This window comes from Dicentrarchus labrax, unplaced genomic scaffold, assembly GCF_905237075.1.
Source record: "Dicentrarchus labrax unplaced genomic scaffold, dlabrax2021, whole genome shotgun sequence".
Classification (NCBI taxonomy): domain Eukaryota; kingdom Metazoa; phylum Chordata; class Actinopteri; family Moronidae; genus Dicentrarchus; species Dicentrarchus labrax.
The window spans coordinates 27738912-27766078 of NW_026136715.1; the positions used below are offsets into that span (position 1 = coordinate 27738912).

The following is a 27167-nucleotide window of genomic DNA, read 5'->3' on the forward strand; positions in this document are numbered from 1 at the left end:
GAGAATAAATAAGACATCATAAATAAAAGACATAACAGCTCACATGAGGCGCAAAATAACATATAATACAACAATAAAATGAAAAGACATGAATAAAAATAATAACCATGCAATAAAAAGCAATCAAAAAGTAAAAATAACAAATACAAAAAATAAATCAAGTAAATAAAGTCGACATCTTACTAGGTGTCAAAGGCCACAGAGAAGAGATGGGTTTTAAGACTGGTTTTAAAAGAGAAGAGGCCTGTTTAACGTGCAGAGGCAGATCATTCCATAATTTAGGAGCAGACACAGCAAAGGCCCGGTCCCCTCTGAGCTTCCACTTAGTTTTAGGCACACTCAGGAGCAGCTGATCATCTGACCTGAGGGGGCGGACGGGTATATAGGGGTGTAGAAGCTCAGATAGGTAGGGCGGGGCAAGACCATTCAGGGATTTAAAAGCAAATAAAATAATTTTAAAATGGATCCTAAATTGAATAGGCAGCCAGTGGACTAAGACTAACTTGACTCTTTGTTAAGTCTAAATGCTGCTCAGGCAACCACAGAAAGAAACCATTTAGTAAAATACATTTTAAGAAGGGTACGGGGACGCTGGAAGTCAGTTAGAGTTGGAGATGCTGAGAGAAAGTTTATATAACATCACACTAAATGCTAAATGCATAACATTCACATGGTTTTGCATTCATTTGAATAGCCAGGACAATTTACACAAATTGTATTGCGTTTAACTGATAAAACGGATAAACAAACAAATACAAGTGTGTAAATGTAAATCCCAGTAAAAAAGGAGAAAGTCATCTTATGTTTAAATGTTTTTATGAATGAATGGTTTTCATTATGTCAGATTTTAGGGGGTGCTGCAGCCCCCTCAGCACCACCACTTCCAGCGCCACTGAAAGAGAACCAACAATAATTTAAGATTTCAAGTAATGAATCGGGATCATCATCATTGTTCATATTAGTAGTAGCAGGCTAATAATACATTTTCCAACTTTATTTGGTTTGGACACAGATGCCATAAAGAGTAAAAAAAAACAAATGCCTTCAAAAACAGGTCTTCAAGGTAGTGTAGATCATCACAGCCCTTTTTTTTTGATAAAGTAGAGTTTCAAAGTAAAAGTGCTCTGTTCTCATCCTTGAACGGGTTTTTTATTTATTTAAGAATCATCAATCATAAAACACTGTTTTCATAAAACACTTATATAAATATAAATAAACGTCTATGACAACATGCAATGTGTTCAGGAATGTTAGTTTTATATTTCTTTAGAAATTGTTTTGTTGGATAAAATGAATGTGGCAGTGAGCCAGCAAAAACGTGGTGGTGTAACATTAAACACTACATTATGCTATAATGCAGATAAGACCTACCACAGTTCTTTAATAATTCACTGTATAAGTGAACAAATGGCCTTCAGTAAGCAAGTGTTTTAGCAACCGAATGAAGGTTTCAGCCCATTGAGTATGCTGGTAGGCTGGTACAGTAGTAGTACAGTAGGTGTGCCAAGTTTCGTCGGCCACATTTCTTCAGGAGTTCCACCCACTCTGCTGCAGTAGCTTCCTGCTTTCAGTCACATTTCCACACACAAACTCTTGGTCTTATCCGGAGGTAAGTGAAATAATTACAACTTTAAAGCACAAACTCGGCCACTTCCTCTTTTAAACGCTTGCGTTTGTTGCTCGCGCGATTACAGTGTGTCTCTGCTCTGCCGCGCGGACGTTTTCACGAGGCATTGTGGATTATGGATAGAGCTGTAAAAGTGTTGCAACATGTAACAAACATGGAGTTATACGTCAAATGATTTACTTTGATTTTAAAACGTTACTATTAACCGACCACTGCAGAGCTTTTACTTAAAGTTTCCTGCTTTCCTGCTGGAAAAAGCCTGGTGGGCAACTTAAGAGTGTCCTCCCTCTATCTATCTCTATCTATCTATCTATCTGTCTATCTATCTGTCTATCTATCTGTCTATCTATCTATCTGTCTATCTATCTGTCTATCTATCTGTCTATCCTGCAGATGTCTTTGAGTGAGAAAAGTGATGAGGAGATCAGCGAGTTGCTTGCTGAGTATGGCATCAAACATGGACCCATAGTAGGTAAGAAAAGTACCGACATTAATTATGTAATTACCGGGTTCACAATGGAAGCCCATTTCCGGGGAAAGAAAGATTCTGTAAGTCATTAATGAATAAGTATCAGAATCAGAATCAGAATTTGGTTTATTGCCAGGTATGTTTTTACACATATGAGGAATTTGTCTGTGCATTGGTGCATATAATATACAAATCACACAAAAATATACAAATCACACAAAAATCATACAAGAATAAAGTACTTTTAAAATATAAATAAATAAAGATAGGAAAACTGTACAGAAGACGGGAGTGCATTAATGTAATGCATATATACAGGGTGGGTATAAGAGTCAGTGTCAGTGGGGGGTCCGGGCCTTGTTAATGATGCCAGCTGCAGACGGAAAGAAACTGTTTCTGTGGCAAGAGGTTTTGGTCCTGATGGACCGCAGCCTCCTGCTAGAGGGGAGTGGTCAAAGAGTTTATGCCAGGGGTGGGAGGGGTCAGCAACAATCTTGCCTGCAGGCCTCAGGGTCCTGGAGGCGTACAGGTCCTGGAGGGATGACAGATTGCAGCCGGTCACCTTCTCAGCAGATCGAATGATACGCTGCAGTCTGCCCTTGTCCTTGGCAGTGGCAGCAGCTTAGATGGTGATAGAAGAGGTAAGGATGGACTCGATGATGGCGATGTAGAAGTGTACCATCATCGTCTTTGGCAGGTTGAACTTTCTCAGCTGCCGCAGGAAGTACATCCTCTGCTGGGCTTTCTTAGTGAGGGAGCTGATGTTCAGCTCCCACTTGAGGTCCTGGGTAATGATGGTACCCAGGAAGCAGAAGGACTCCACAGAGTCAACTGGGCAGTCACACAGGATGATGGGGGTGGGTGGAGCTGGGTTCTTTGTAAAGTCCACAACTGTTTTCAGAGCGTTTAGCTCCAGGTTGTTCTGGCTGCACCAGGTCACCAGATGGTCAATCTCCCATCTGTAGGCGGAATCAGAATCGGGGTGGTGGTGTCATCTGTGAAGTTCAGGAGCCTGACATACTGGTGACTGGAGGTGCAGCTTGTCCTGTAACAGAGCTGGGATGATAGTGTTGAAAGCAGAGCTGAAGTCCACAAACAGGATCCTGGCGTAGATTCCTGGGGAGTCCAGATGCTGGAGGGTAAAGTGCAGGATTACTGCATCATATACAGACCTGTTGGCTCTGTAGGCGAACTGCATGGGGTCCAGGAGTGGGTCTGTAATGGCGTTGAGGTGGGAAAGCACAAGGCGCTCAAAAGACTTCATGACCACAGAGGTGAGGGCAACAGGTCTGTAGTCATTGAGTCCTGTGGTCCTTGGTTTTTTGGGGACAGGGATGGTGGTAGAGGCTTTGAAGCAGGCTGGCACATGACATGTCTCCAATGAGGTGTTGAAGATGTCAGTGAACACCGGAGACAGTGCTTCAGGGTGGATGGAGAGACAGAGTCTGGCTGCTTTACAGGGGTTCTGCCTCTTAAAGATCCTGTTATCGTCCCTCTCCTGAAGGCAGAAAGCCGTCACTATCTCAAAATAATGAGGAATAAACATAAATGTATTATGAGAAACCCATAATATTTTGCCATAGCATCTCAAAATAATGACTTAGTATGACAATGTTTAGACAATTGTAATTGTAAGTAGGGCTAAAGTGCAGGGAACATGCAGGTACATGACATACTGTAGCTGTAGGAATACTTCACTCAAAATGCATAATTTTATGTAGTTGTCCCACCCTATAGTCTGTGAGCCACTGTTGATTGCAAAATCTGTACTTCTTCTGTGACTACTGTTTTACATTTTATAATGATCCTTACTGCCTGAAGTAATGCTGCAGAAGTGAAGTGTCAATGTGCAAATACTACTAGCCCATTTATGGGTGAACTAAAGATGCAAGAGTAGGGCATTTATCCTTTGCTAGACGAGCTGCTTTAAAAAAGAACTGGGGCATAAATTTAGAGTACAAATTACTAATAAAATTCAGTAAAAATTGTATAGTTTCCCCACACCAAAAAAGTATTAATTACAACCTTCTTTGGTTGGCACCCCACTACTGATTTGAAATCCATCCATCCTTGGATTCATTTTGGAATTGTGGAGGAAAGATGGAAATGCTGACATTCAGCGGCAGGAAATATTCCAATACTTTGATTTTAACAAACAAAACTGGATTTTAATCGTCGTCAGTCAGAATTTTTGGGGAAAAGGACACAATTAACAATTTTTTGAGTAGCAGAAAAGTAATATAATTAGTATTGTAACTAATTACTGTTGGCAGGGAGTAATAAGTAAAGTAATACTATTAAAAGTAAGCCCAAACTAGCCCTACAGGGGTTATAAGGGTAAGAACTCTAATGTAATTAGGGCTGCACAATGAATGGAAATATTATTGAGATCGCAATATGGCCCAGTGTGCAATATCACAGAAGCTGCAATGTGTTTGATAAAGGTAAAATATGTGACAAACAGCATTATAATGAAGTACTGTAGTGCTGCAGAGACATTGTTTTTTTAAAGGCCGATATATAATGCCGATATCAAAACAGAGAAAAGTAATTTATAACTCTGCTATTCCATTTTCTTTTCTCTTTCAATTTTTTCGATAATTAATCAAAGAGAACAATACATTTGTTTATGCCGTAGATTTCAGAATGTGACTGTATTTAAGGGTGAGTGAGGTAAAGTATTTCAGAAGCCACGTCATCAGCTGCATTATTATAACATTATATGTATATATGATACTAGCCAGTAACGGTTTTGGATTAGATTTGCTGTTATTTAGAATGGGAGAAAAGTGTTCACAGCAGGATGGATTGGAGTTACAGTACAGACCTACCACCTTCCCAAAACTCACAAAGGGGAGTGCTAACATCAGTCCACAGAAGCCACACTGACAGCCTGCCTCCAGATGTGTCTGCCTGCAGATTTGTCTGCTTGCAGATGTGTCTGAAGACATTTTTTTATCATCATCCTCGTGAGCCAGACATCTGCTGACAGATTAATCAGCCTATCTGTAAATTGCTTTACTAGTTCTGCATTTGTCTATACTTGGGCTTCCCCAACTGAGTATTCATTAGTTTTAACCTTTATATTAGGATGCAATATGCTTTAATAAGATGGAATAGAATGAGATAAATACAATCCAACCTCTAACCCATAGAGATCTTCATAATACACCAATTCATTTTAACATTTAACAGGATCAAACCCAAATTCCCCCTTACACTTACACAATGCAGACAAGTCATATTTTGTATAATTTGTTGTTTGTTTACTGTGGTTAGGATATGAAAGCACTGTTAATGTGTTTGTGTGAACACAGACTCTACTAGAAAGCTGTATGAAAAGAAGCTTGAAAAGGCCATGGAGGCCACTCCACTGCAAGCCTCATCTGATAAGACCTACTACAGAGAGGAAGGTAGGCTGTGTGTTACCTGGGGGATTGTTCATGTGTGGGTCTATAAATGTCCCACAGTATGTGTGCAAATGGCAGTTTATTTTCTAGTGTCATCTTCCTTATTGTGTCACCCATAGTTTTTTGACTGTTGAAATCTCAGCCTGCATTCTCCTAAACATCATCAAAAACATCACAAATAATAGAAGAGCTGATCTTACGGGACATTGCTGTAAAACATCAATTATATTTTTCAGACATGTATTATCATTGTAAACACGCTTTAACACTGGGAGCTGTCCTTGTAAAATCTGCCATCAGCTGTTTGGTCTCTGTGAACCTGTTATTATTTCTGCTATTGCCATCTTATGATATTCTCAGACACAATGCAGTAGGTGCAGTAAATGTTTAAATGAATGAGGTCCAAAGTGTGATGATGTGTTTGTTTACAGAGGAGGAAGTCACCTACATCACATACCAGAGTCCTGTGAGTCCAGATTGTCTGCTTATTCCTGTTTGTGCCAAGTGTTTGTGCCTGCTCTGTGACTGTAAATAATCTCACAAACTATCCTTCTTTCATTTTCACAGGTTAGACATGAGGTTTATGGGGATGTGTGAGTACAGTCTTCACACACACACACACACACACACACACACACACACACACACACACACACACACACACACACACACACACACACACACACACACACAAGGTATGTTGATGCTAGATAATGCCCTGATTAACCTGTGAGGGGGGCAGAAATATGTGGCTGGGCCTGTATTAAAGGGTAACTTTGGTTACGGTAATATCACTGTTTGGTTGCTTTGAACACAGCAATATGACTTATTTATGGTTAAATAAAAAGACTCTTATTTTTTCTTAAAAAGGTCTAACTCGGTAGGGATCCTTTCCGTAATGTTGTCAGACACTTAGAATAACAATCTGAACCTGTCATGGGCAGAAACAACAACTTTTAATGGATATACTTTGATGGTTTGCCTAGGGAATTTCCCTTGTGGCGATTTAGGTTGGCTCAACATACCCACATACCTTATACCTTATGCGGTATTAAGCCATTTTTGTTGTTTTGCTTATTACTTTGTAAGGGGTACAATGGGATACTGTTTCATCCCAGTACCTGCTTGTACTATTCACTCTCCCTCTTGCTGCCCCCTGGATCTGTGACTTTGTTAACTGGAGACTTTCAGCAAAAACAAACAGTCAACAATTAGTTAACATATTTGGCTGAATGTAATCAGTTAACAGGGTCACTTGTTACTGTACTAGTACTGCTGGTGTTTGCAGAGCAAGTGAGGGAGAGGCTAGGTGACTTTGTCCTGTGGGGAACTGTAATGCTGGGCTGTGGACTGAGTGATACTGAGTAGCACTATGTTTCAGTCTCCTCAGCCTGGTTGCTCTGGGACTCTTTCCCGTCTTAAACAAATACTGAACGTGATGTAATGATGTGGCGTCACATGCGGCTGTGGTGGTGGCTTGCCATCCCCTCCAATTGGCTTGTCAATAGCGCTATATTTCATTACTTTGGTTATTGTGACAGTGCTATGTGCGCCCCATAAGGATTACGTTGCAGCCCTCTCATTCAGACAGAAAAACATAGGAAAATATGGTCCAGGGTGTAAAAAACCCACAGTTACCCTTTAACCCACCCCCTCCCCCCCTTTATGTATATCAACCCTCTCAGCTCCATGTTCCAGTTCAGTACAGTGCACACAGACACCCAGGAAACAACCAGTACCCCTTAACATTCTAACATCAGCATGTTAATATGCTTATAGTGACAATGTTGACATGTTTAGGTTAGCATAATATTTACCATCTTTACCATTTTAGTTTAGTGTGTTAGCATGCTTTAATTAGCGTTAAACACAAAGCTAAAGGCTGATGGGAATACTTACTGTTAGATTTCATGGCAATCCATCCAATAGTTGCTGAGATATTTCTGTCTGGATCCAAGAGGTGGACCAACCACCGCCATCACTAGCGCCTGCTGCTAGCAAGGATTTAATTTAAATTAAACTTGATTTTAGAAAACACTTTAAACTAGTTGATTTGCAATATTCTTACTGCAATTGCAATTTTTTCCACTTTCTGCTAAATGTGACTACGCATAGCTGTCAGATAAATGTTGTTCAGTCAGACAACTCACATTTAAAATGTTTACTACAGCAGCATAGTATATGGGGAGTGATGAGCAAATACCTTAAACCCCTAGCTGGAGCCTACAGGTGGATGCTGGGGTGGTGGTGGGGCGTACAGCGAAGCAGGCAGCAATACGGATGCAGGGCAACAGCGGCATTGACAGAGCAGAGGGAGAGCTGGGAAATTTTGCAGTTTAAATAGACCGCCGGATTGAAAGAGAGCGCTTTGTTAGTGATTATGGAGTGAAGCATGTCACGTGTATATAGCAGCGCAGCTCGAGTTGACTGCCTGAACTAGCTCACAGGCTTTGCTCCATTTGCATAAAAAGAACAATATTTCCCTCCCTATTTATTGGAGTAGTAGTGGAGTAGCATACAATGAAAATACTCAGGTAAAGTGCAAGTACCCTTACAGTGGGAGCAATAATTATTTGATCCCTTGCTGATTTTGTAGGTTTGCCCACCTACAAAGAATGGAACTGTGTATCATTTTAATCATAGGTACATTTTAACGTTGAGACACAATATCACAAAAAAATCCAGAATAACATCATACAAATTGTATATATTTATTATCATATTTCCTCATGAAATAAGTATTTGATCCATAGAACAATAGGACGTAATACTTGCTGGAGAAACCTTTGTTGGCAAGCACAGAGGTCAGACGTTGGTTGTAGTTTTTCCACCAGGTTTGCACAGATATTGGGAGGGATTTTGATCCACTCCTCTTTGTAGATCCTCTCGAAATCCTTAAGGTTCCGAGGCTGTCGCTTGGCAACTCGTACCTTCAGCTCCCTCAACAGATTTTCGATGAGATTTAGGTCTGGAGACTGCCTAGGCCACTCCAGGACCCTAATATGCTTCTTTTTGAGCCATTCCTTTGTTGCCTTGGCTGTATGTTTTGGGTCATTGTCATGTTGGAAGACCCATCCAAGACCCATTTTCAGTGCTCTCACTGAGGGAAGGTTGTCGCCCAAAATTTCCCGGTACATGGCCCCATTCATCCTCCCCTCGATACGGTGAAGTCGTCCTGTCCCCTTAGCTGAGAAAAACCCCCAAAGCATAAGGTTTCCACCTCCATGCTTCACAGTGGGGATGGTGTTCTTGGGGTTGAACTCACCATTTCTCTTCCTCCAAACACGGCGAGTCAAGTTGATGCCAAATAGCTCTATTTTGGTCTCATCTGACCACATCACCTTCTCCCAAGCCTCCTCCGGATCATCCAGGTGTCCTTTGGCAAACTTCCGACTGGCCTGTACATGTGCCTTCTTCAGCAGAGGAACCTTGCACATGCGGCAGGATTTTAATCCTTCAAGGTGTAGTGTGGTACTGATGGTTCTCTTCGTGACTGTGGTCCCAACTGCCTTCAGGTCATTAACAAGCTCCTCCTGTGTAGTACTGGGCTGATCCCTGACCTTTCTCATGATCATTGATATCCCACGAGGCGAGATCTTGCGTGGAGCCCCAGACCGAGGGAGATTGCCAGTGACTTTGTGTTTCTTCCATTTTCTAATAATTGTTAACAGTTGTTAACTTCTCATCAAGCTGCTTGCTTATTTTCTTGTAGCCCATCCCAGCCTTGTGCAGGTCTACAATTTTGTCCCTGATGTCCTTAGACAGCTCGTTTGTCTTGCTCATGGTGGAAATGTTGGAATGTGATTGATTGTGTGGACAGGTGTCTTTTATACAGCTACATAACGATGTAACGAGTTGACACAGGTGTTTTGGGTAATGAGTTGCGATTAGGAGTGCTTCTTAATGGAAAACTAACTGGTCTGTGGGAGCCAGAATTATTGCTGGTTGGTAGGGGATCAAATACTTAGTTCATGCAAAAATATGATAATAAATTTATAACATTTATATGATGTTGTTATTCTGGATTATTTTGTGATATTCTGTCTCTCAATGTTAAAATGTACCTATGATTAAAATGATACACAGTTCCATTCTTTGTAAGTGGGCAAACCTACAAAATCAGTAAGGGATCAAATAATTATTGCTCCCACTGTATATTGTTGACACCTGTGTATAAGTGCCTTGACTACATGACTACATTTCTAGATTGACATTGAAATTTTCCTCCATTCAGGCTGAAACGAAGAGGCAATGCTGAGCCAGAAGAAGACGAGGAATCAGACCAAGATACAGAGTGAGTCTTGCAGTGTGTAAACTTACGGTGACTTTGAGCAAATTAGTTTATCACCTGGGCTAAATATCACCTTCCCTCCTGTGCTTCAGGCCCCCTATCCAGGTCGCTTACAAAACTGCCAATCACAGCGCAGCAGAATCCAGGGAACCAGCCAGAAAGGCTGGAGGCAGCATGTGGAAAGCGATTCGACTGCTGCTGCTGTTAACTGTGTTAGCAGCCGTCCTCTACTATGCCTACTGCCGTGTGATAAACAATGAAGATCCTTTTGGGATTCAGTGATCTGATTTGTTGTTAGGATGTCAGGGTTATTTTCCATTCCATTGAAGGCATTTCTTGTCCATAAATGTTATTAGTGGAGAGTGCATCATTCCATATGCCCACATTCCATAAACTTTCTTAGTGTCACCAAATCTTCCGAATTGACCAAAACCAGACACATCAGTCTGTGTATGTATCAAAAACCTGATACATCTTCTTCCTCTGTCTCATTAAGCTCCATTTGGGTACTGTTGGGTCTCTGTAAATAATGTTATAAGGAGTTCAGTCTAGACCTGCTCTTTTTGAAAAGTGTCCTGAGATAACTTCTGTTATGAATTGGCGCTATACAAATAAAATTGAAATTGAAAATTGAAATTGTGTCCAAAAACTATTGAGAACAGATCAGTGAGCCACACTGTTGCACTGAGTTCCTTCATTGCCATGAACACATACTCTATAGTTTATACAGAGCAGGTGGAATAGTTCATCTGTGTGCGGCTGTGATGTTATAGAGTTGAGGCTGTGTTGTGTATTGTATGGTGCACGGGTCTGGAAGAATATACACAAAAATGTTTAGCCCCTGGGAGAATAAAGTTGGCAAACACAAGACCTGTCAAAGAGTGCAACAAGAACACCAAATGTGTATTTACGCGCCACTGAAAATAGTCCCCACTTGCTTTCCTCTGAGTATATATGTGAGTGATTGAAGATTTTCATCTTTAGCAGGAACTAGTGGGCCTGGGGCTGAGAGCCACACACAGAATACAAAGGTCAGAAAGTATTGAGAAGAGTCTAACTCATGGTTCAGCAGTTCTCTAACATGCAGTGTCTAATTTGTTCTTATTTGTGCAATGTACATGATGGCATCATGTAGGACCACAGATTCATGAACTGAGACTCTTTCATATTTCCAAGCTGTCCCCCACATCATGTCCAGTCAAAAACCAAAGGCTGTTGTCTATGTGTGTTAATAAATGTTTGAGGTTACTGTAGATTCTCCTACATGCTTTAAGAGCAAGCTGTATTCGGTTGGTTGCAATCTGCAAGTTCACCACTTGATGCCACTAAATCCTACACACTGGTCCTTTGAATATTAATTGGCAAGAGACATGTTTCCAAACACTCAACACCGTCAAATTCTCCACTGATATAAGTAATTTATTCATTTATTTAGTTACAAAATGAGCACAATTCCACCAATCTAACATTTGAACAGAAACAATAAAAAGTGCTATTATATTTACAAGATAGAAGCTTTAAATAGTTTAGCAAAAAAAGAAAATTCTGTGCATTTAGTGACTGATTGGCTCAACACTGCAGGGGTCAGCCCACTGCAGTGGAGTCACCTGTACCTGAAGGAGGATATGGCAGTGGTCATGTATTCAAACTGAAGTTTCTCGTTGTTAATCTATCAGCTGTGATCCTAAGTGAAGGTTGTGGTCAATGGTCACTGAGGTTGGGGGTTAACTGGGTGATGGATCTCAGCCCGGATCCACAAAAGCTTCACAGCACTAGAGTTTTTTTTTTTTTGTTAAATTATGCTTTTGGTCTTTTATTGCCTTTATTTGATAGAGACAGCTGAAGATAGACAGGAAAGGTGGGTAGAGAGAGGGGATGACACGCAGCAAAGGGCCGTAGCTCGGTTTCAAACCCTGGGCCGCTGCAGCAACTCCATACCTGGGTCGCCAGCTCTACCGACTGAGCTAACCGGGCACCCTTCACAGCACTAATGTGATGGCAGATCCATTAAAGTCTTTCAGTAATCAAAGGTTTGTTACTGGTGAATCTTTGCCCATGACTCATAGTTCCAGCTGATATAGACATTACAAAAAGGCAGCTGTCCGACCACAACCCTTTAAATTTAAATGCTTTGAGATAACAGGTGAACAACTCAGTGTCTTATTTTGGTCCAGAGACTGCTCTAAAGGCCACCAGTCATGTTCAGGTTGGTGGGCAGAGGTGCAAACTGAGGCTCAGGAATCACAGGGGACGCTAGTGACCTGTGAAGAAAACCAAGAGCCAGGTCAGAGGAGTTTACAGCAGTCAGAGAGCCAACTGTATATGTGTTCTGTAATGGCCTACCTGACAGAATGTCCTTCAAATCCAAGCGCTGTGATGAAGATGTTGATGAGGACGGTGAAGAAGACAAAGACTGTTGCTACATTGTTCATTCTGTTCAACTTGGCGTGTTTCCTCACGTCGTTCAGATCATACTTTACTGCCAGCACAGAATCGCACAACCACAAAAACAAAATTAGCTACATAAAAAGTTGATGAGAAAAAGAGGCAGAAAGACATACATAAGGGAAGGAAAGTACAATAGAAACTTTGAAACTTCAATTTAAAGCTGCAGTAGGTAACTTTTATTAAGATGACATTTTGTCATATTTGCTGAAACTTTCACTATATCCTGACATAAACGAGTCAAATAATCTGAAAAAATCAGGTTCCTCTGGCTCCTCCTAGTGCTCCTAATGAATAAGAATTAAGAATTTGCCATACCCAAAAGAAAAATAATTAGCAATATGTGAGGTATGGGTAAACTGAAGTGTAATAAAGAGTTAAAGGAACAGTCTGGACGACCCCCTCTTCCTCTGAGCCACATCTTCTCATCTGATGAATGAGATGATAAGATTGATACCTCTCTCATGTTTAAGACTAAAACTACAGCCTATTAGCTTAACTTAGCATAAAGACTGGAAATGGGGAGCAGTTAGCCAAAGGTCTGTCTCAACGTAACAAAATCCACCTACAAACACTAAAGCTAAAGCTCACTAATTAACATGTTAAATATTGTTTGTTTTTCATTTGCCTAAAAACTGAAGTGAAAAAACAATAAGTTTAAGTTTTAGAGGTTTTTTTGCTGGATGCATGAGAAATAATGTGTTGATCAGTGAGCTTTAGAGATGCTGGTAGGCAGATTTTGTTATCTTTGAAGTCACTAGTCACTGAATTGGCAGTTTGATCCCCAGCTCCTCCTGTCCTCATAAAGGGTCCTTGGACATGACTCTACCTATGGGCACATGGAAAAAAATGTGCCATGAAAGTGCAGTTCATTTATGCTAAGCTAAGCCAACTGGTTGCTTGTTCTAGCTTTGTATTTAGCCTACAAACATGACAATAGTATCAATCTTCTCAAGTAATTCTCAGCAAGAAAGCAATTAAGCATATTTTCCAAAATGTCTAACTATTCTTTTATGCTGACTTCATCATCTTACAGCTTTGAATGCATTAGTTATGCAAACCGGCTAACGCTAGGAAGGAAAGCATGACACACAGAAAGGCAGACACTTGGGGTTTTAGTTAGTTCTAAAGTTGGATTGAATTCTCTTGATTCATCGAATCATCAGTAAAACTATTTGTATACTTTGCTTTTATAGTTGTTGCTACCTTCCAAACATGAAGATTCCAATATCAAAATGTATGTATTTAGAGATGCAAAAAAGATGGAGAAAGGAGGAACAGTAGAATCTGTTTGCCAGCCAACAGAGCCATTTTGTGAACCTGGAAATGTATAAAGAGAACCCCAAATGTTTTATGTTAGAAATGTAGGGAAATTGGAAATATCCCAGACATTTAGAAAAACAGCCGGATGCTTACTTGACTATGTTGGGCAATTAGCATAATTAGCATTAATAAGCATAATTACCTACATGGACAATATTTCAGCAACTGCTTGGACAATTTGGACAATATAGGCGTAGTTATTGAGGAAAAGAGACCCCCAATTTCAAAGTACAAACTGTCTGATGGCTCCCTGTAAACAATGCTTATACAGTTATGCTTAAAATACTCCGCCGCAGCAAAGTTACAGCAGGCTCAATCAAAAAAAGCTACACAGCCGCCTGCCCCCTCCAAGAAGGTAAGAAATTTGGAGAAATATTACGTCTGAAAATTCACACCAATGACATCAACCTTTCATGATTCTAAATTGCAGATCCAATATATTAAGCATGTAAATAACCTCACCTGTGTGGTTTGGGGTCTGTGTTGTCCGTGGTTTTTTAAATCAACTAAAAATAATCCAAATCAGCCCACTTCCGGTTTAAAAGCTCATTTTGTACATTGAATAATATTAAACTCCGACTCCCCAAAATGTAGGGTACTCAACATTTCTGGGTTCATATTGCTGGCAAGTAGACTAATAACAATGGGGAGATGCAAAGTTTCACTTGCCAATAAAGACGAGCAGCAGCCCCACTACGACCTGTAATGTGATGGACAGAGACAGCAGGACGATGAGGGGGATGTAGAAACGGTAATGCGGCCCCACGTAGAGAACGGTCTTCAGTTGGGATGAGTTGGCCATCAGTAAGGCAACGTCTAGCATACTCTGAGCAGCAGTCTTCTTAGTGGCGTAATGATTTATGTTGATGCGGCGATACACTTTTCCAGAAGGGTCCATCATTGCCTGCGAGTATAGAGATAAAGACAAAAGGAAGATGTACTTTATTAAAGGGGGCCCATTCTAATGATTTCCAGCTCTTCTGTGTCTGAGACTGCACAGAGTAGCTTTGCGTGATTTGGCAGTGCCCGGGCGGTGAACAAGCACATAAAAAAAAGGGACATTTCAGGTTCTGTTGAAGAACAAAGTAACACAGGTACTATATCACAGACCCAAACATGCAGAGCCACCTCTGACACCAAAGGATAAAATGATTTGGGGTTCTCCTAAGAAACACTGTTATTCTTTTGTTCTCTTTCACAGGTCTGAGTGCTCTGATTGTGCATGTGTACAAGTCCATGCGTCACTATGTTTTATTCACAGACAAGTGTTAGTATTTTGTTACTATGCACTCTCAGGTGTGGCTGTAAGAGAAGTGGGAGTGGCAGAGCAAGAGGCAATGACTCACTTTGGCAAGAGAGAGAGAGACACAACAAGACTCAACAAGTGGTGGGCCATTCTCTTTCTACAACTCTAGAAACCTCACAGCCTATCACATAAACTGATACATGTGCAGAGTGGGTGACTGAGAGGCAGGTATAACAGTTGTTCTGGGTTGAAAAATCATCCTGGTCACAATGTCTATACCTTTATCTCCTTCTGCACAACTGAGAGAAAGCTGGTTTGTTTAAACCACATCAGGGGCAAAGGCTTTCCCTCAGGGCTTTGTCCAATCCTGTAGCACAAGTAGATGTGATGTCACACCTGCGTGCAACTATCTCTAAGTCACAAAGTGTTCATTCATCTCTACACACAGCTGTCAGCTATGGAAAGAAACACTGATTTCACTCGGGGACATGGCCCCACTGACATTGCTGTAGATAGGTTTCTGAAGTTCCCAACCTGGGGGTCAGGACCCCGACAAAACTGGTTCCAGCACGGAACCAACACTTTGCTGTCTAGAACCAAGAACTGCTCACAATATGGGCTGGGGGCACCTTGTGCCCTGATAGCTCTGTATATAGCTGTTCTGCACATAGATGATACAAACTTAACATTGAGCTAGCTGGCTAGCTAGCGACCGGTTGATCAGCTAACATTACCAAGCAAACCTGGCCACTTATTTCTTACATCAATGTTTCGTTCGTAACATTGTTGTAACTTGAATGCTACTTTAGCTAGTGTGGTGGCAATTTAAGAAAGCATACAAAGTATGATCTTGTCTTTCTGTAAAGTTTTATTCAAGTCATCCATGAACTGTCTCAACGCAACCGTCACACACTCTCGTATGTGAAAGTCCGAAAGAGCCCCGATTGGAAGAAGCAGTATGGTTTTATCCCTGTTGGAGCGTCACTCTAACACAGTTACACATTCCTGAGTTGTGGGACAGTAAACAGACAGATAGTGTGGTGAGATGATCATGTCCTTGGTTTCTTAGTGAAGTCTCAACATCCCGCTGTTTACTTGGACATAGAGTGTAGATAGAAACAGGACTAAAGGTTGTATGCACATAATGGCCTCTTTAACAGTTGCGTATGGTTTTACAATGACCAGGTCAAAGGGTTGTTGTGTCAATGTTACGTTTGTAACATCTATGTGCAAAACAGCTAAATACAGAGCTGGCAATACAGCCAGCTAGCCTAACCTTGGTAACAATAACTAACATTGGAGACGTGTACAGTGACGTAATGTCGTGGCTCTATAGATGAGAGCAGGCATTGGTCACTTTGTTGTAGGTTTTGTTGGCAGTAAAGTTTTAAAGCTATATTGCCAAAGCCAGAAGTACAACATAATTATCATGATTTAACATGAACATAACATAATAAATATGTCTTTGAATTTCTTATATGATAAATACAGAGACAGAGTCCCTAGATCTGCACTGTACCTTGTATTAAACCTATTAATCTCTCCTTCTGTCTGTCTGTCTGTCTGTCTGTCTCACTCTTTCCTGAACTCTCCCCAGGTGTCAAGATGGAGCTTAAAATCGTTGTATCCTTTGGATGATAAATGTTAATATTTGTAATAATTTCTGTAATGATTTTAAGATATTAAAGTAAGTAAAATGATTTATTTGTTAAGTGGATCTATGCTTATTACATTTTTTTATTTTAGAAATGCTACATCTAGAAATTAAAGGTACATAAGTACAACAACATTTATTTTTTGTATAAAACAAGCCAATAATCCTATAGGATTATAAATTATAATAATTATTAGGTCCTTTTGGACTGTTATAAGACTTAATCCTCATAAGTAGGTTTTTGAGTAGGTAATAAATCTTACTGGACTTTATCCAATAGGATTGGTTCAAAAATCAAGTAGAACTTCTAACTGGATCTATGAACCATATAGTGAGATATAGCCTAAGTCTGTATATTTTTAACATGTTGTAGCACGCTTTAAAATCAATAAGGTCTCACGACCCCCCATGAAGCGTTGGTGACATAAATGGGGGACCCGAACCACCGTTCTAAAGTAATATCTGTACTTTCACTAGTTTCTGAATCCTATCAGCTTTTTATTATTGTATTATTATTATTATTATTATTATTATTATTATTGTTATTGATCTCCTCTCACTCGTTCTTCGGCTCAGTGTGTGTATTCTGTTCTCGTTCTTCAGAGGCAGACCATTCAATTAGAACATGACAAAAAACAGCCGGCCAATCTCCGATATATTCGTCCAGTCGCCCAACACTACTGGGATACTTATACAATACAATGCAATATGTTTTGCCTATTGATCTATTCAAGGCCGTCAATGAAGATGTTTGCGTAGATAAGAGAGCAGATGAGAAACGAACAGAAAAGAACCGAGCAGAACAGACCAGAAGAGAAGAGGAGAGGGTTTGTGTGTCACTAACCTCTATATCGCCCACTTTATTCAGAGCCATGCCCTCTCCGTTCAGCCTGTTCTCCCTGTCCATTCTGCCCGCTGTGATAACTCAAACCGTCCTGCTGCTGCTGGTGTGTACAGTATGTGCTGAGCTTCAGTCTTTAGCGAGGGAGTAGACAGGACTAACAAGTCAGACAACTCCTCCAGCTACAGACACATTCAAAAGACCCCTCCCACTGTGTTAAACTAGTTGATAGGCGCTTTAGGAATTAACTATTATTTAGGAATAAATAATATGTTTTTAAGGTTTCAGTTTTAGAATAATGTAAATATGTATAATGCTGTCTCCTCTGTGTGACACTATCATGAAATGTTACTTGACATAACATTTCAATAAGAAAACTGTCTTAGGTCTCTGTTCAATTGAAGAATTATATTGATTTAAGCTGTGGCTGTGCCTTCTGATGTTATCCATCTGTTCTGGAAATGTATACATGCCCATAAACTGTTGAAGATATACACTGATTTATCCTGGATAATATTACAAGTTAACTTTGAGCTTTTACTGGAAAATGTGTTTTTTTGAAGGATCAACTCTATATTAGAGTATTTTCTGATCAATCTCATTATATTTTTTGCAAACTTTTACATAATTTAGTAACTTTTAAAACGTCACTTTCATGTTTTTAAGAAAGAAAGGGACAGCAGTGGTTCTCAAGTCTTGACTCAGCCTGGTGGACTCCATGGAAGGCGACCCACAGTGTCTTTAGATAAAAACAGCTCATTCTAAGGGAACAAACACAGAAGCATTTTATTTTCAGGTGATGAGTTTATCACCTGGACTAAATATCACCTTCCCTCCTGTGCGTCTAGGCCCCCTATCCAGGTCGCTTACAAAACTGCCAATCACAGCGCAGCAGAATCCAGGGAACCAGCCAGAAAGGCTGGAGGCAGCATGTGGAAAGCGATTCGACTGCTGCTGCTGTTAACTGTGTTAGCAGCCGTCCTCTACTATGCCTACTGCCGTGTGATTAACAATGAAGATCCTTTTGGGATTCAGTGATCTGATTTGTTGTTAGGATGTCAGGGTTATTTTTCATTCCATTGAAGGCATTTCTTATCCATAAATGTTATTAGTGGAGAGTGCATCATTCCAGTACACAGTCTGACCACATTCCATAAACTTTCTTAGTGTCACCAAATCTTTAGAATTGACCAAAACCAGACACATCATAGTCTGTGTATGTATCAAAAACCTGATACATCTTCTTCCTCTGTCTCATTAAGCTCCATTTGGGTACTGTTGGGTCTCAGTAAATAATGTTATAAAGAGTTCGGTCTAGACCTGCTCTATTTGAAAAGTGTCCTGAGATAACTTCTGTTATGAATTGGCGCTATACAAATAAAATTGAAATTGAAAATTTAAATTGTGTCCAAAAACTATTGAGAACAGATCATCATGTAGGACCACAGATTCATGAACTGAGACTCTTTCATATTTCCAAGCTGTCCCCCACATCATGTCCAGTCAAAAACCAAAGGCTGTTGTCTATGTGTGTTAATAAATGTTTGAGGTTACTGTAGATTCTCCTACATGCTTTAAGAGCAAGCTGTATTCGGTTGGTTGCAATCTGCAAGTTCACCACTTGATGCCACTAAATCCTACACACTGGTCCTTTGAATATTAATTGGCAAGAGACATGTTTCCAAACACTCAACACCGTCAAATTCTCCACTGATATAAGTTATTTATTCATTTATTTAGTTACAAAATGAGCACAATTCCGCCAATCTAACATTTGAACAGAAACAATAAAAAGTGCAATTATATTTACAAGATAGAAGCTTTAAATAGTTTAGCAAAAAAAGAAAATTCTGTGCATTTAGTGACTGATTGGCTCAACACTGCAGGGGTCAGCCCACTGCAGTGGAGTCACCTGTACCTGAAGGAGGATATGGCAGTGGTCATGTATTCAAACTGAAGTTTCTCGTTTTTAATCTATCAGCTGTGATCCTGAGTGAAGGTTGTGGTCAATGGTCACTGAGGTTGGGGGTTTACTGGGTGATGGATCTCAGCCTGGATCCACAAAAGCTTCACAGCACTAGAGTTTTGTTTTTTTTTGTTAAGTTATGCTTTTGGTCTTTTATTGCTTTTATTTGATAGAGACAGCTGAAGATAGACAGGAAAGGTGGGTAGAGAGAGGGGATGACACGCAGCAAAGGGCCGTAGCTCGGTTTCAAACCCTGGGCCGCTGCAGCAACTCCGTACATGGGTCGCCAGCTCTACCGACTGAGCTAACCGGGCACCCTTCACAGCACTAATGTGATGGCAGATCCATTAAAGTCCTTCAGTAATCAAAGGTTTGATACTGGTGAATCTTTGCCCATGACTCATAGTTCTAGCTGATATAGACATTACAAAAAGGCAGCTGTCCAACCACAACCCTTTAAATTTAAATGCTTTGAGATAACAACTCAGTGTCTTATTTTGGTCCAGAGACTGCTCTAAAGGCCACCAGTCATGTTCAGGTTGGTGGGCAGAGGTGCAAACTGAGGCTCAGGAATCACAGGGGGACGCTAGTGACCTGTGAAGAAAACCAAGAGCCAGGTCAGAGGAGTTTACAGCAGTCAGAGAGCCAACTGTATATGTGTTCTGTAATGGCCTACCTGATAGAATGTCCTTCAAATCCAAGCGCTGTGATGAAGATGTTGATGAGGACGGTGAAGAAGACAAAGACTGTTGCTACATTGTTCATTCTGTTCAACTTGGCGTGTTTCCTCACGTCGTTCAGATCATACTTTACTGCCAGCACAGAATCGCACAACCACAAAAACAAAATACATAAAAAGTTGATGAGAAAAAGAGGCAGAAAGACATACATAGGGGAAGGAAAGTACAATAGAAACTTTGAAACTTCAATTTAAAGCTGCAGTAGGTAACTTTTATTAAGATGACATTTTGTCATATTTGCTGAAACTTTCACTATATCCTGACGTAAACGAGTCAAATAATCTGAAAAAATCAGGTTCCTCTGGCTCCTCCTAGTGCTCCTAATGAATAAGAATTAAGAATTTGCCATACCCAAAAGAAAAATAATTAGCAATATGTGAGGTATGGGTAAACTGAAGTGTAATAAAGAGTTAAAGGAACAGTCTGGACGACCCACTCTTCCTCTGAGCCACATCTTCTCATCTGATGAATGAGATGATAAGCTTGATACCTCTCTCATGTTTAAGACTAAAACTACAGCCTATTAGCTTAACTTAGCATAAAGACTGGAAATGGGGAGCAGTTAGCCAAAGGTCTGTCTCAACGTAACAAAATCCACCTACAAACACTAAAGCTAAAGCTCACTAATTAACATGTTATATCTCGTTTGTTTTTCATTTGCCTAAAAACTGAAGTGAAAAAACAATAAGTTTAAGTTTTAGAGGTTTTTTTGCTGGATGCAGGAGAAATAATGTGTTGATCAGTGAGCTTTAGAGGTGCTGGTAGGCAGATTTTGTTATCTTTGAAGTCACTAGTCACTGAATTGGCAGTTTGATCCCCAGCTCCTCCTGTCCTCATAAAGGGTCCTTGGACATGACTCTACCTATGGGCACATGGAAAAAAATGTGCCATGAAAGTGCAGTTCATTTATGCTAAGCTAAGCCAGCTGGTTGCTTGTTCTAGCTTTGTATTTAGCCTACAAACATGACAATAGTATCAATCTTCTCAAGTAATTCTCAGCAAGAAAGCAATTAAGCATATTTTCCAAAATGTCTAACTATTCTTTTATGCTGACTTCATCATCTTACAGCTTTGAATGCATTAGTTATGCAAACCAGCTAACGCTAGGAAGGAAAGCATGACACACAGGAAGGCAGACACTTGGGGCTTTAGTTAGTTCTAAAGTTGGATTGAATTCTCTTGATTAATTTTTTAGGCAACATTATTAGGAATCACTCCATTAACTTTCACTTTTATGCAGATGATGCGCAGATATATCTATCGATCAAGCCCGATGAAATTAATCAATTATCTAAATTACAAACATGTCTTAAGGACATAAAATCCTGAGCTGCAATTTTCTGATGTTAAACTCAGAAAAAAACGATATTCTTGTACTTGGCACCACTGTCAGGAATCTTGGAGTTATCTTTGATCAGGATTTATCATTTAACTCCCACATAAAGCAGACCTCTAGGACTGCCTTCTTTCATTTACGTAATATTACAAAAATTAGACACATCCTATCACAGACAGATACAGAAAAACTAATCCATGCATTTGTTACTTCTAGGCTGGATTACTGCAACTCTTTATTATCAGGCTGCCCCAATAAGTCCATTAAAACGCTTCAATTAATTCAGAACACTGCAGCACGAGTACTGACAGGAACTAGAAAAAGAGATCACATCTCTCCTGTACTAGCTTCTCTGCATTGGCTCCCTGTAAAATGTAGAATTGAATTTAAAATCCTCCTCCTCACCTATAAAGCTCTTCATGGTCAGGCCCCTTCATATCTTAAAGAGCTCATAGTACCCTATTACCCCTCTAGAACACTACGTTCTCTGAATGCTGGGCTACTTGTGGTTCCTATAGTCTCTAAAAGTAGAACAGGAGCCAGAGCCTTCAGTTACCAAGCTCCTCTCCTGTGGAACCAGCTTCCAGTTGTGGTTCGGGAGGCAGACACCCTCTCCACATTCAAGAGTAGGCTTAAGACATTCCTCTTTGATAAAGCTTATAGTTAGGGCTGGATCAGGTGAGTCCTGAACCATCCCTTAGTTATGCTGCTATAGGCCTAGACTATCGGGGGATTTCCCATGGTGCACTGAGCTCCTCTCTTCCTCTCTCTTTCTGCACTCATTCATGTTCCATTAATGCATGTTACTAACTTCACTTCTTCCCCGGAGTTCTTGTGCTTTCTCGTCTCGCAGGTTCTCATGGATCCTGGTGGAGCCTCCTGCCATGGTCCTGCTTGACTGCCATTGCCAATATCACTGATATTAGTGTTATTATTATTATAAGTATTATTATAGCTATGGTTACTGTTGTTGCTGTTGTCACTGCTCATTGTCCCCCATCGTTGCTGTTGTCATGTTCATCATCATCAGTCACTACTATTAGTGTAGTTGTTGCTACTGTCGTTGCTGTGCACCTGTCTGTCTGTCTGTCTGTCTGTCTGTCTGTCTGTCTCTCTCTCTCTCTCTGTGTCTCTCTCTCACTCACCCCAACTGGTCAAGACAGACGACCACCCACCAAGAGCCGAAGGATCTGTCCTAGGTTTCTGCCTTTTAACAGGCAATTTTTCCTTGCCCTTGTCGCCAAGTGCTTGCTCATGGTGGAACTGTTGGGTCTCTGTAAATAATGTTATAAAGAGTTCGGTCTAGACCTGCTCTATATGAAAATTGTCCTGAGATAACTTCTGTTATCAATTGGCGCTATACAAATAAAACTGAATTAAAATTGAATTGAATTGAACATTTCTGGGTTCATATTGCTGGCAAGTAGACTAATAACAATGGGGAGATGCAAAACGTTTCACTTGCCAAGAAAGACGAGCAGCAGCCCCACTACGACCTGTAATGTGATGGACAGAGACAGCAGGACGATGAGGGGGATGTAGAAACGGTAATGCGGCCCCACGTAGAGAACAGTCTTCAGTTGGGATGAGTTGGCCATCAGTAAGGCAACGTCTAGCATACTCTGAGCAGCAGTCTTCTTAGTGGCGTAATGATTTATGTTGATGCGGCGATACACTTTTCCAGAAGGGTCCGTCATTGCCTGCGAGTATAGAGATAAAGACAAAAGGAAGATGTACTTTATTAAAGGGGGCCCATTCTAATGATTTCCAGCTCTTCTTAGTCTGAGACTGCACTAGAGTAGCTTTGCGTGATTTGGCAGTGCCCGGGCGGTGAACAAGCACATAAAAAAAAGGGACATTTCAGGTTCTGTTGAAGAACAAAGTAACACAGGTACTATATCACAGACCCAAACATGCAGAGCCACCTCTGACACCAAAGGATAAAATGATTTGGGGTTCTCCTAAGAAACACTGTTATTCTTTTGTTCTCTTTCACAGGTCTGAGTGCTCTGATTGTGCATGTGTACAAGTCCATGCGTCACTATGTTTTATTCACAGACAAGTGTTAGTATTTTGTTACTATGCACTCTCAGGTGTGGCTGTAAGAGAAGTGGGAGTGGCAGAGCAAGAGGCAATGACTCACTTTGGCAAGAGAGAGAGAGACACAACAAGACTCAACAAGTGGTGGGCCATTCTCTTTCTACAACTCTAGAAACCTCACAGCCTATCACATAAACTGATACATGTGCAGAGTGGGTGACTGAGAGGCAGGTATAACAGTTGTTCTGGGTTGAAAAATCATCCTGGTCACAATGTCCATACCTTTATCTCCTTCTGCACAACTGAGAGAAAGCTGGTTTGTTTAAACCACATCAGGGGCAAAGGCTTTCCCTCAGGGCTTTGTCCAATCCTGTAGCACAAGTAGATGTGATGTCACACCTGCGTGCAACTATCTCTAAGTCACAAAGTGTTCATTCATCTCTACACACAGCTGTCAGCTATGGAAAGAAACACTGATTTCACTCGGGGACATGGCCCCACTGACATTGCTGTAGATAGGTTTCTGAAGTTCCCAACCTGGGGGTCAGGACCCCGACAAAACTCGTTCCAGCACGGCACCAACACTTTGCTGTCTAGAACCAAGAACTGCTCACAATATGGGCTGGGGGCACCTTGTGCCCTGATAGCTCTGTATATAGCTGTTCTGCACATAGATGATACAAACTTAACATTGAGCTAGCTGGCTAGCTAGCGACCGGTTGATCAGCTAACATTACCAAGCAAACGTGGCCACTTATTTCTTACATCAATGTTTCGTTCGTAACATTGTTGTAACTTGAATGCTACTTTAGCTAGTGTGGTGGCAATTTAAGAAAGCATACAAAGTATGATCTTGTCTTTCTGTAAAGTTTTATTCAAGTCATCCATGAACTGTCTCAAACGCAACCGTCACACACTCTCGTATGTGAAAGTCCGAAAGAGCCCCGATTGGAAGAAGCAGTATGGTTTTATCCCTGTTGGAGCGTCACTCTAACACAGTTACACATTCCTGAGTTGTGGGACAGTAAACAGACAGATAGTGTGGTGAGATGATCATGTCCTTGGTTTCTTAGTGAAGTCTCAACATCCCACTGTTTACTTGGACATACAGTGTAGATAGAAACAGGACTAAAGGTTGTATGCATATAATGGCCTCTTTAACAGTTGCGTATGGTTTTACAATGACCAGGTCAAAGGGTTGTTGTGTCAATGTTACGTTTGTAACATCTATGTGCAAAACAGCTAAATACAGAGCTGGCAATACAGCCAGCTAGCCTAACCTTGGTAACAATAACTAACATTGGAGACGTGTACAGTGACGTAATGTCGTGGCTCTATAGATGAGAGCAGGCATTGGTCACTTTGTTGTAGGTTTTGTTGGCAGTAAAGTTTTAAAGCTATATTGCCAAAGCCAGAAGTACAACATAATTATCATGATTTAACATGAACATAACATAATAAATATGTCTTTGAATTTCTTATATGATAAATACAGAGACAGAGTCCCTAGATCTGCACTGTACCTTGTATTAAACCTATTAATCTCTCCTTCTGTCTGTCTGTCTGTCTGTCTGTCTCACTCTTTCCTGAACTCTCCCCAGGTGTCAAGGTGGAGCTTAAAATCGTTGTATCCTTTGGATGATAAATGTTAATATTTGTAATAATTTCTGTAATGATTTTAAGATATTAAAGTAAGTAAAATTATTTATTTGTTAAGTGGATCTATGCTTATTACATTTTTTTTATTTTAGAAATGCTACATCTAGAAATTAAAGGTACATAAGTACAGCAACATTTATTTTTTGTATAAAACAAGCCAATAATCCTACAGGATTATAAATTATAATAATTATTAGGTCCTTTTGGACTGTTATAAGACTTAATCCTCATAAGTAGGTTTTTGAGTAGGTAATAAATCTTACTGGACTTTATCCAATAGGATTGGTTCCAAAATCAAGTAGAACTTCTAACTGGAAATTCTTATCAGGATCTATGAACCATATAGTGAGATATAGCCTAGGTCTGTATATTTTTAACATGTTGTAGCACGCTTTAAAATCAATAAGGTCTCACGACCCCCCGTGAAGCGTTGGTGACATAAATGGGGGACCCGAACCACTGTTCTAAAGTAATATCTGTACTTTCACTAGTTTCTGAATCCTATCAGCTTTTTATTATTGTATTATTATTATTATTATTATTATTATTGTTATTGATCTCCTCTCACTCGTTCTTCGGCTCAGTGTGTGTATTCTGTTCTCGTTCTTCAGAGGCAGACCATTCAATTAGAACATGACAAAAAACAGCCGGCCAATCTCCGATATATTCGTCCAGTCGCCCAACACTACTGGGATACTTATACAATACAATGCAATATGTTTTGCCTATTGATCTATTCAAGGCCGTCAATGAAGATGTTTGCGTAGATAAGAGAGCAGATGAGAAACGAACAGAAAAGAACCGAGCAGAACAGACCAGAAGAGAAGAGGAAGAGGGTTTGTGTGTCACTAACCTCTATATCGCCCACTTTATTCAGAGCCATGCCCTCTCCGTTCAGCCTGTTCTCCCTGTCCATTCTGCCCTCTGTGATAACTCAAACCGTCCTGCTGCTGCTGGTGTGTACAGTATGTGCTGAGCTTCAGTCTTTAGCGAGGGAGTAGACAGGACTAACAAGTCAGACAACTCCTCCAGCTACAGACACATTCAAAAGACCCCTCCCACTGTGTTAAACTAGTTGATAGGCGCTTTAGGAATTAACTATTATTTAGGAATAAATAATATGTTTTTAAGGTTTCAGTTTTAGAATAATGTAAATATGTATAATGCTGTCTCCTCTGTGTGACACTATCATGAAATGTTACTTGACATAACATTTCAATAAGAAAACTGTCTTAGGTCTCTGTTCAATTGAAGAATTATATTGATTTAAGCTGTGGCTGTGCCTTCTGATGTTATCCATCTGTTCTGGAAATGTATACATGCCCATAAACTGTTGAAGATATACACTGATTTATCCTGGATAATATTACAAGTTAACTTTGAGCTTTTACTGGAAAATGTGTTTTTTTGAAGGATCAACTCTATATTAGAGTATTTTCTGATCAATCTCATTATATTTTTTTGCAAACTTTTACATAATTTAGTAACTTTTAAAACGTCACTTTCATGTTTTTAAGAAAGAAAGGGACAGCAGTGGTTCTCAAGTCTTGACTCAGCCTGGTGGACTCCATGGAAGGCGACCCACAGTGTCTTTAGATAAAAACAGCTCATTCTAAGGGAACAAACACAGAAGCATTTTATTTTCAGGTGATGAGTTTATCACCTGGACTAAATATCACCTTCCCTCCTGTGCGTCTAGGCCCCCTATCCAGGTCGCTTACAAAACTGCCAATCACAGCGCAGCAGAATCCAGGGAACCAGCCAGAAAGGCTGGAGGCAGCATGTGGAAAGCGATTCGACTGCTGCTGCTGTTAACTGTGTTAGCAGCCGTCCTCTACTATGCCTACTGCCGTGTGATTAACAATGAAGATCCTTTTGGGATTCAGTGATCTGATTTGTTGTTAGGATGTCAGGGTTATTTTTCATTCCATTGAAGGCATTTCTTATCCATAAATGTTATTAGTGGAGAGTGCATCATTCCAGTACACAGTCTGACCACATTCCATAAACTTTCTTAGTGTCACCAAATCTTTAGAATTGACCAAAACCAGACACATCATAGTCTGTGTATGTATCAAAAACCTGATACATCTTCTTCCTCTGTCTCATTAAGCTCCATT

At 40.3% G+C, this 27167-nt stretch overlaps 2 protein-coding genes across 13 annotated transcripts in view; one reads left to right on the forward strand and one right to left on the reverse strand.

Annotated features, from left to right (window-relative positions):
- Positions 1-1484: 1484 nt before the first annotated feature.
- Positions 1485-26975, forward strand: emd (emerin). 3 transcript variants are annotated; one of them, XM_051425218.1, is made up of 7 exons: positions 1485-1609; positions 2021-2099; positions 5414-5509; positions 5938-5972; positions 6074-6099; positions 9741-9800; positions 26747-26975. In XM_051425218.1, the coding sequence occupies exons 2-7, from the start codon at positions 2021-2023 to the stop codon at positions 26934-26936; spliced, it is 486 nt and encodes a 161-aa protein (XP_051281178.1). In that variant the 5' UTR covers positions 1485-1609; the 3' UTR covers positions 26937-26975. The 3 variants fall into 3 exon arrangements, with proteins under 3 accessions (XP_051281178.1, XP_051281177.1, XP_051281176.1); XM_051425217.1 differs by lacking the exon at positions 26747-26975 and adding an exon at positions 18155-18381; XM_051425216.1 differs by lacking the exon at positions 26747-26975 and adding an exon at positions 9890-10433.
- The window catches only part of si:dkey-93l1.9 (uncharacterized protein LOC562339 homolog), a 31309-nt gene continuing 15337 nt past the window's right edge, over positions 11196-27167 (reverse strand). For 2 of the 10 annotated variants that reach the window (XM_051425212.1, XM_051425211.1), the window contains exons 2-4: positions 22814-23048; positions 19949-20084; positions 11196-12058 (exon numbers count right to left, since the gene is read on the reverse strand). In XM_051425212.1, coding sequence (XP_051281172.1) covers positions 11980-12058; positions 19949-20084; positions 22814-23048 — 450 coding nt within the window. In that variant the 3' untranslated portion in view covers positions 11196-11979. Of the gene's footprint in view, positions 12059-12140; positions 12277-14234; positions 14470-17309; positions 17474-19009; positions 19867-19948; positions 20085-22813; positions 23049-25900; positions 26075-27167 lie in introns of those variants that run through there. The other 8 variants (XM_051425207.1, XM_051425206.1, XM_051425214.1 and 5 more) reach the window with 6 other exon arrangements.

Excerpts from the sequence above, each read along its gene's own strand:
- emd (XM_051425218.1), top strand. The coding sequence starts at position 2,021 with ATGTCTTTGAGTGAGAAAAGTGATGAGGAGATCAGCGAGTTGCTTGCT. Across the intron at positions 2,100-5,413 it reads CAAACATGGACCCATAGTAG|ACTCTACTAGAAAGCTGTAT; the intron begins GTAAGAAAAGTA and ends GTGTGAACACAG. Across the intron at positions 5,973-6,073 it reads ACATCACATACCAGAGTCCT|GTTAGACATGAGGTTTATGG; the intron begins GTGAGTCCAGAT and ends TCATTTTCACAG.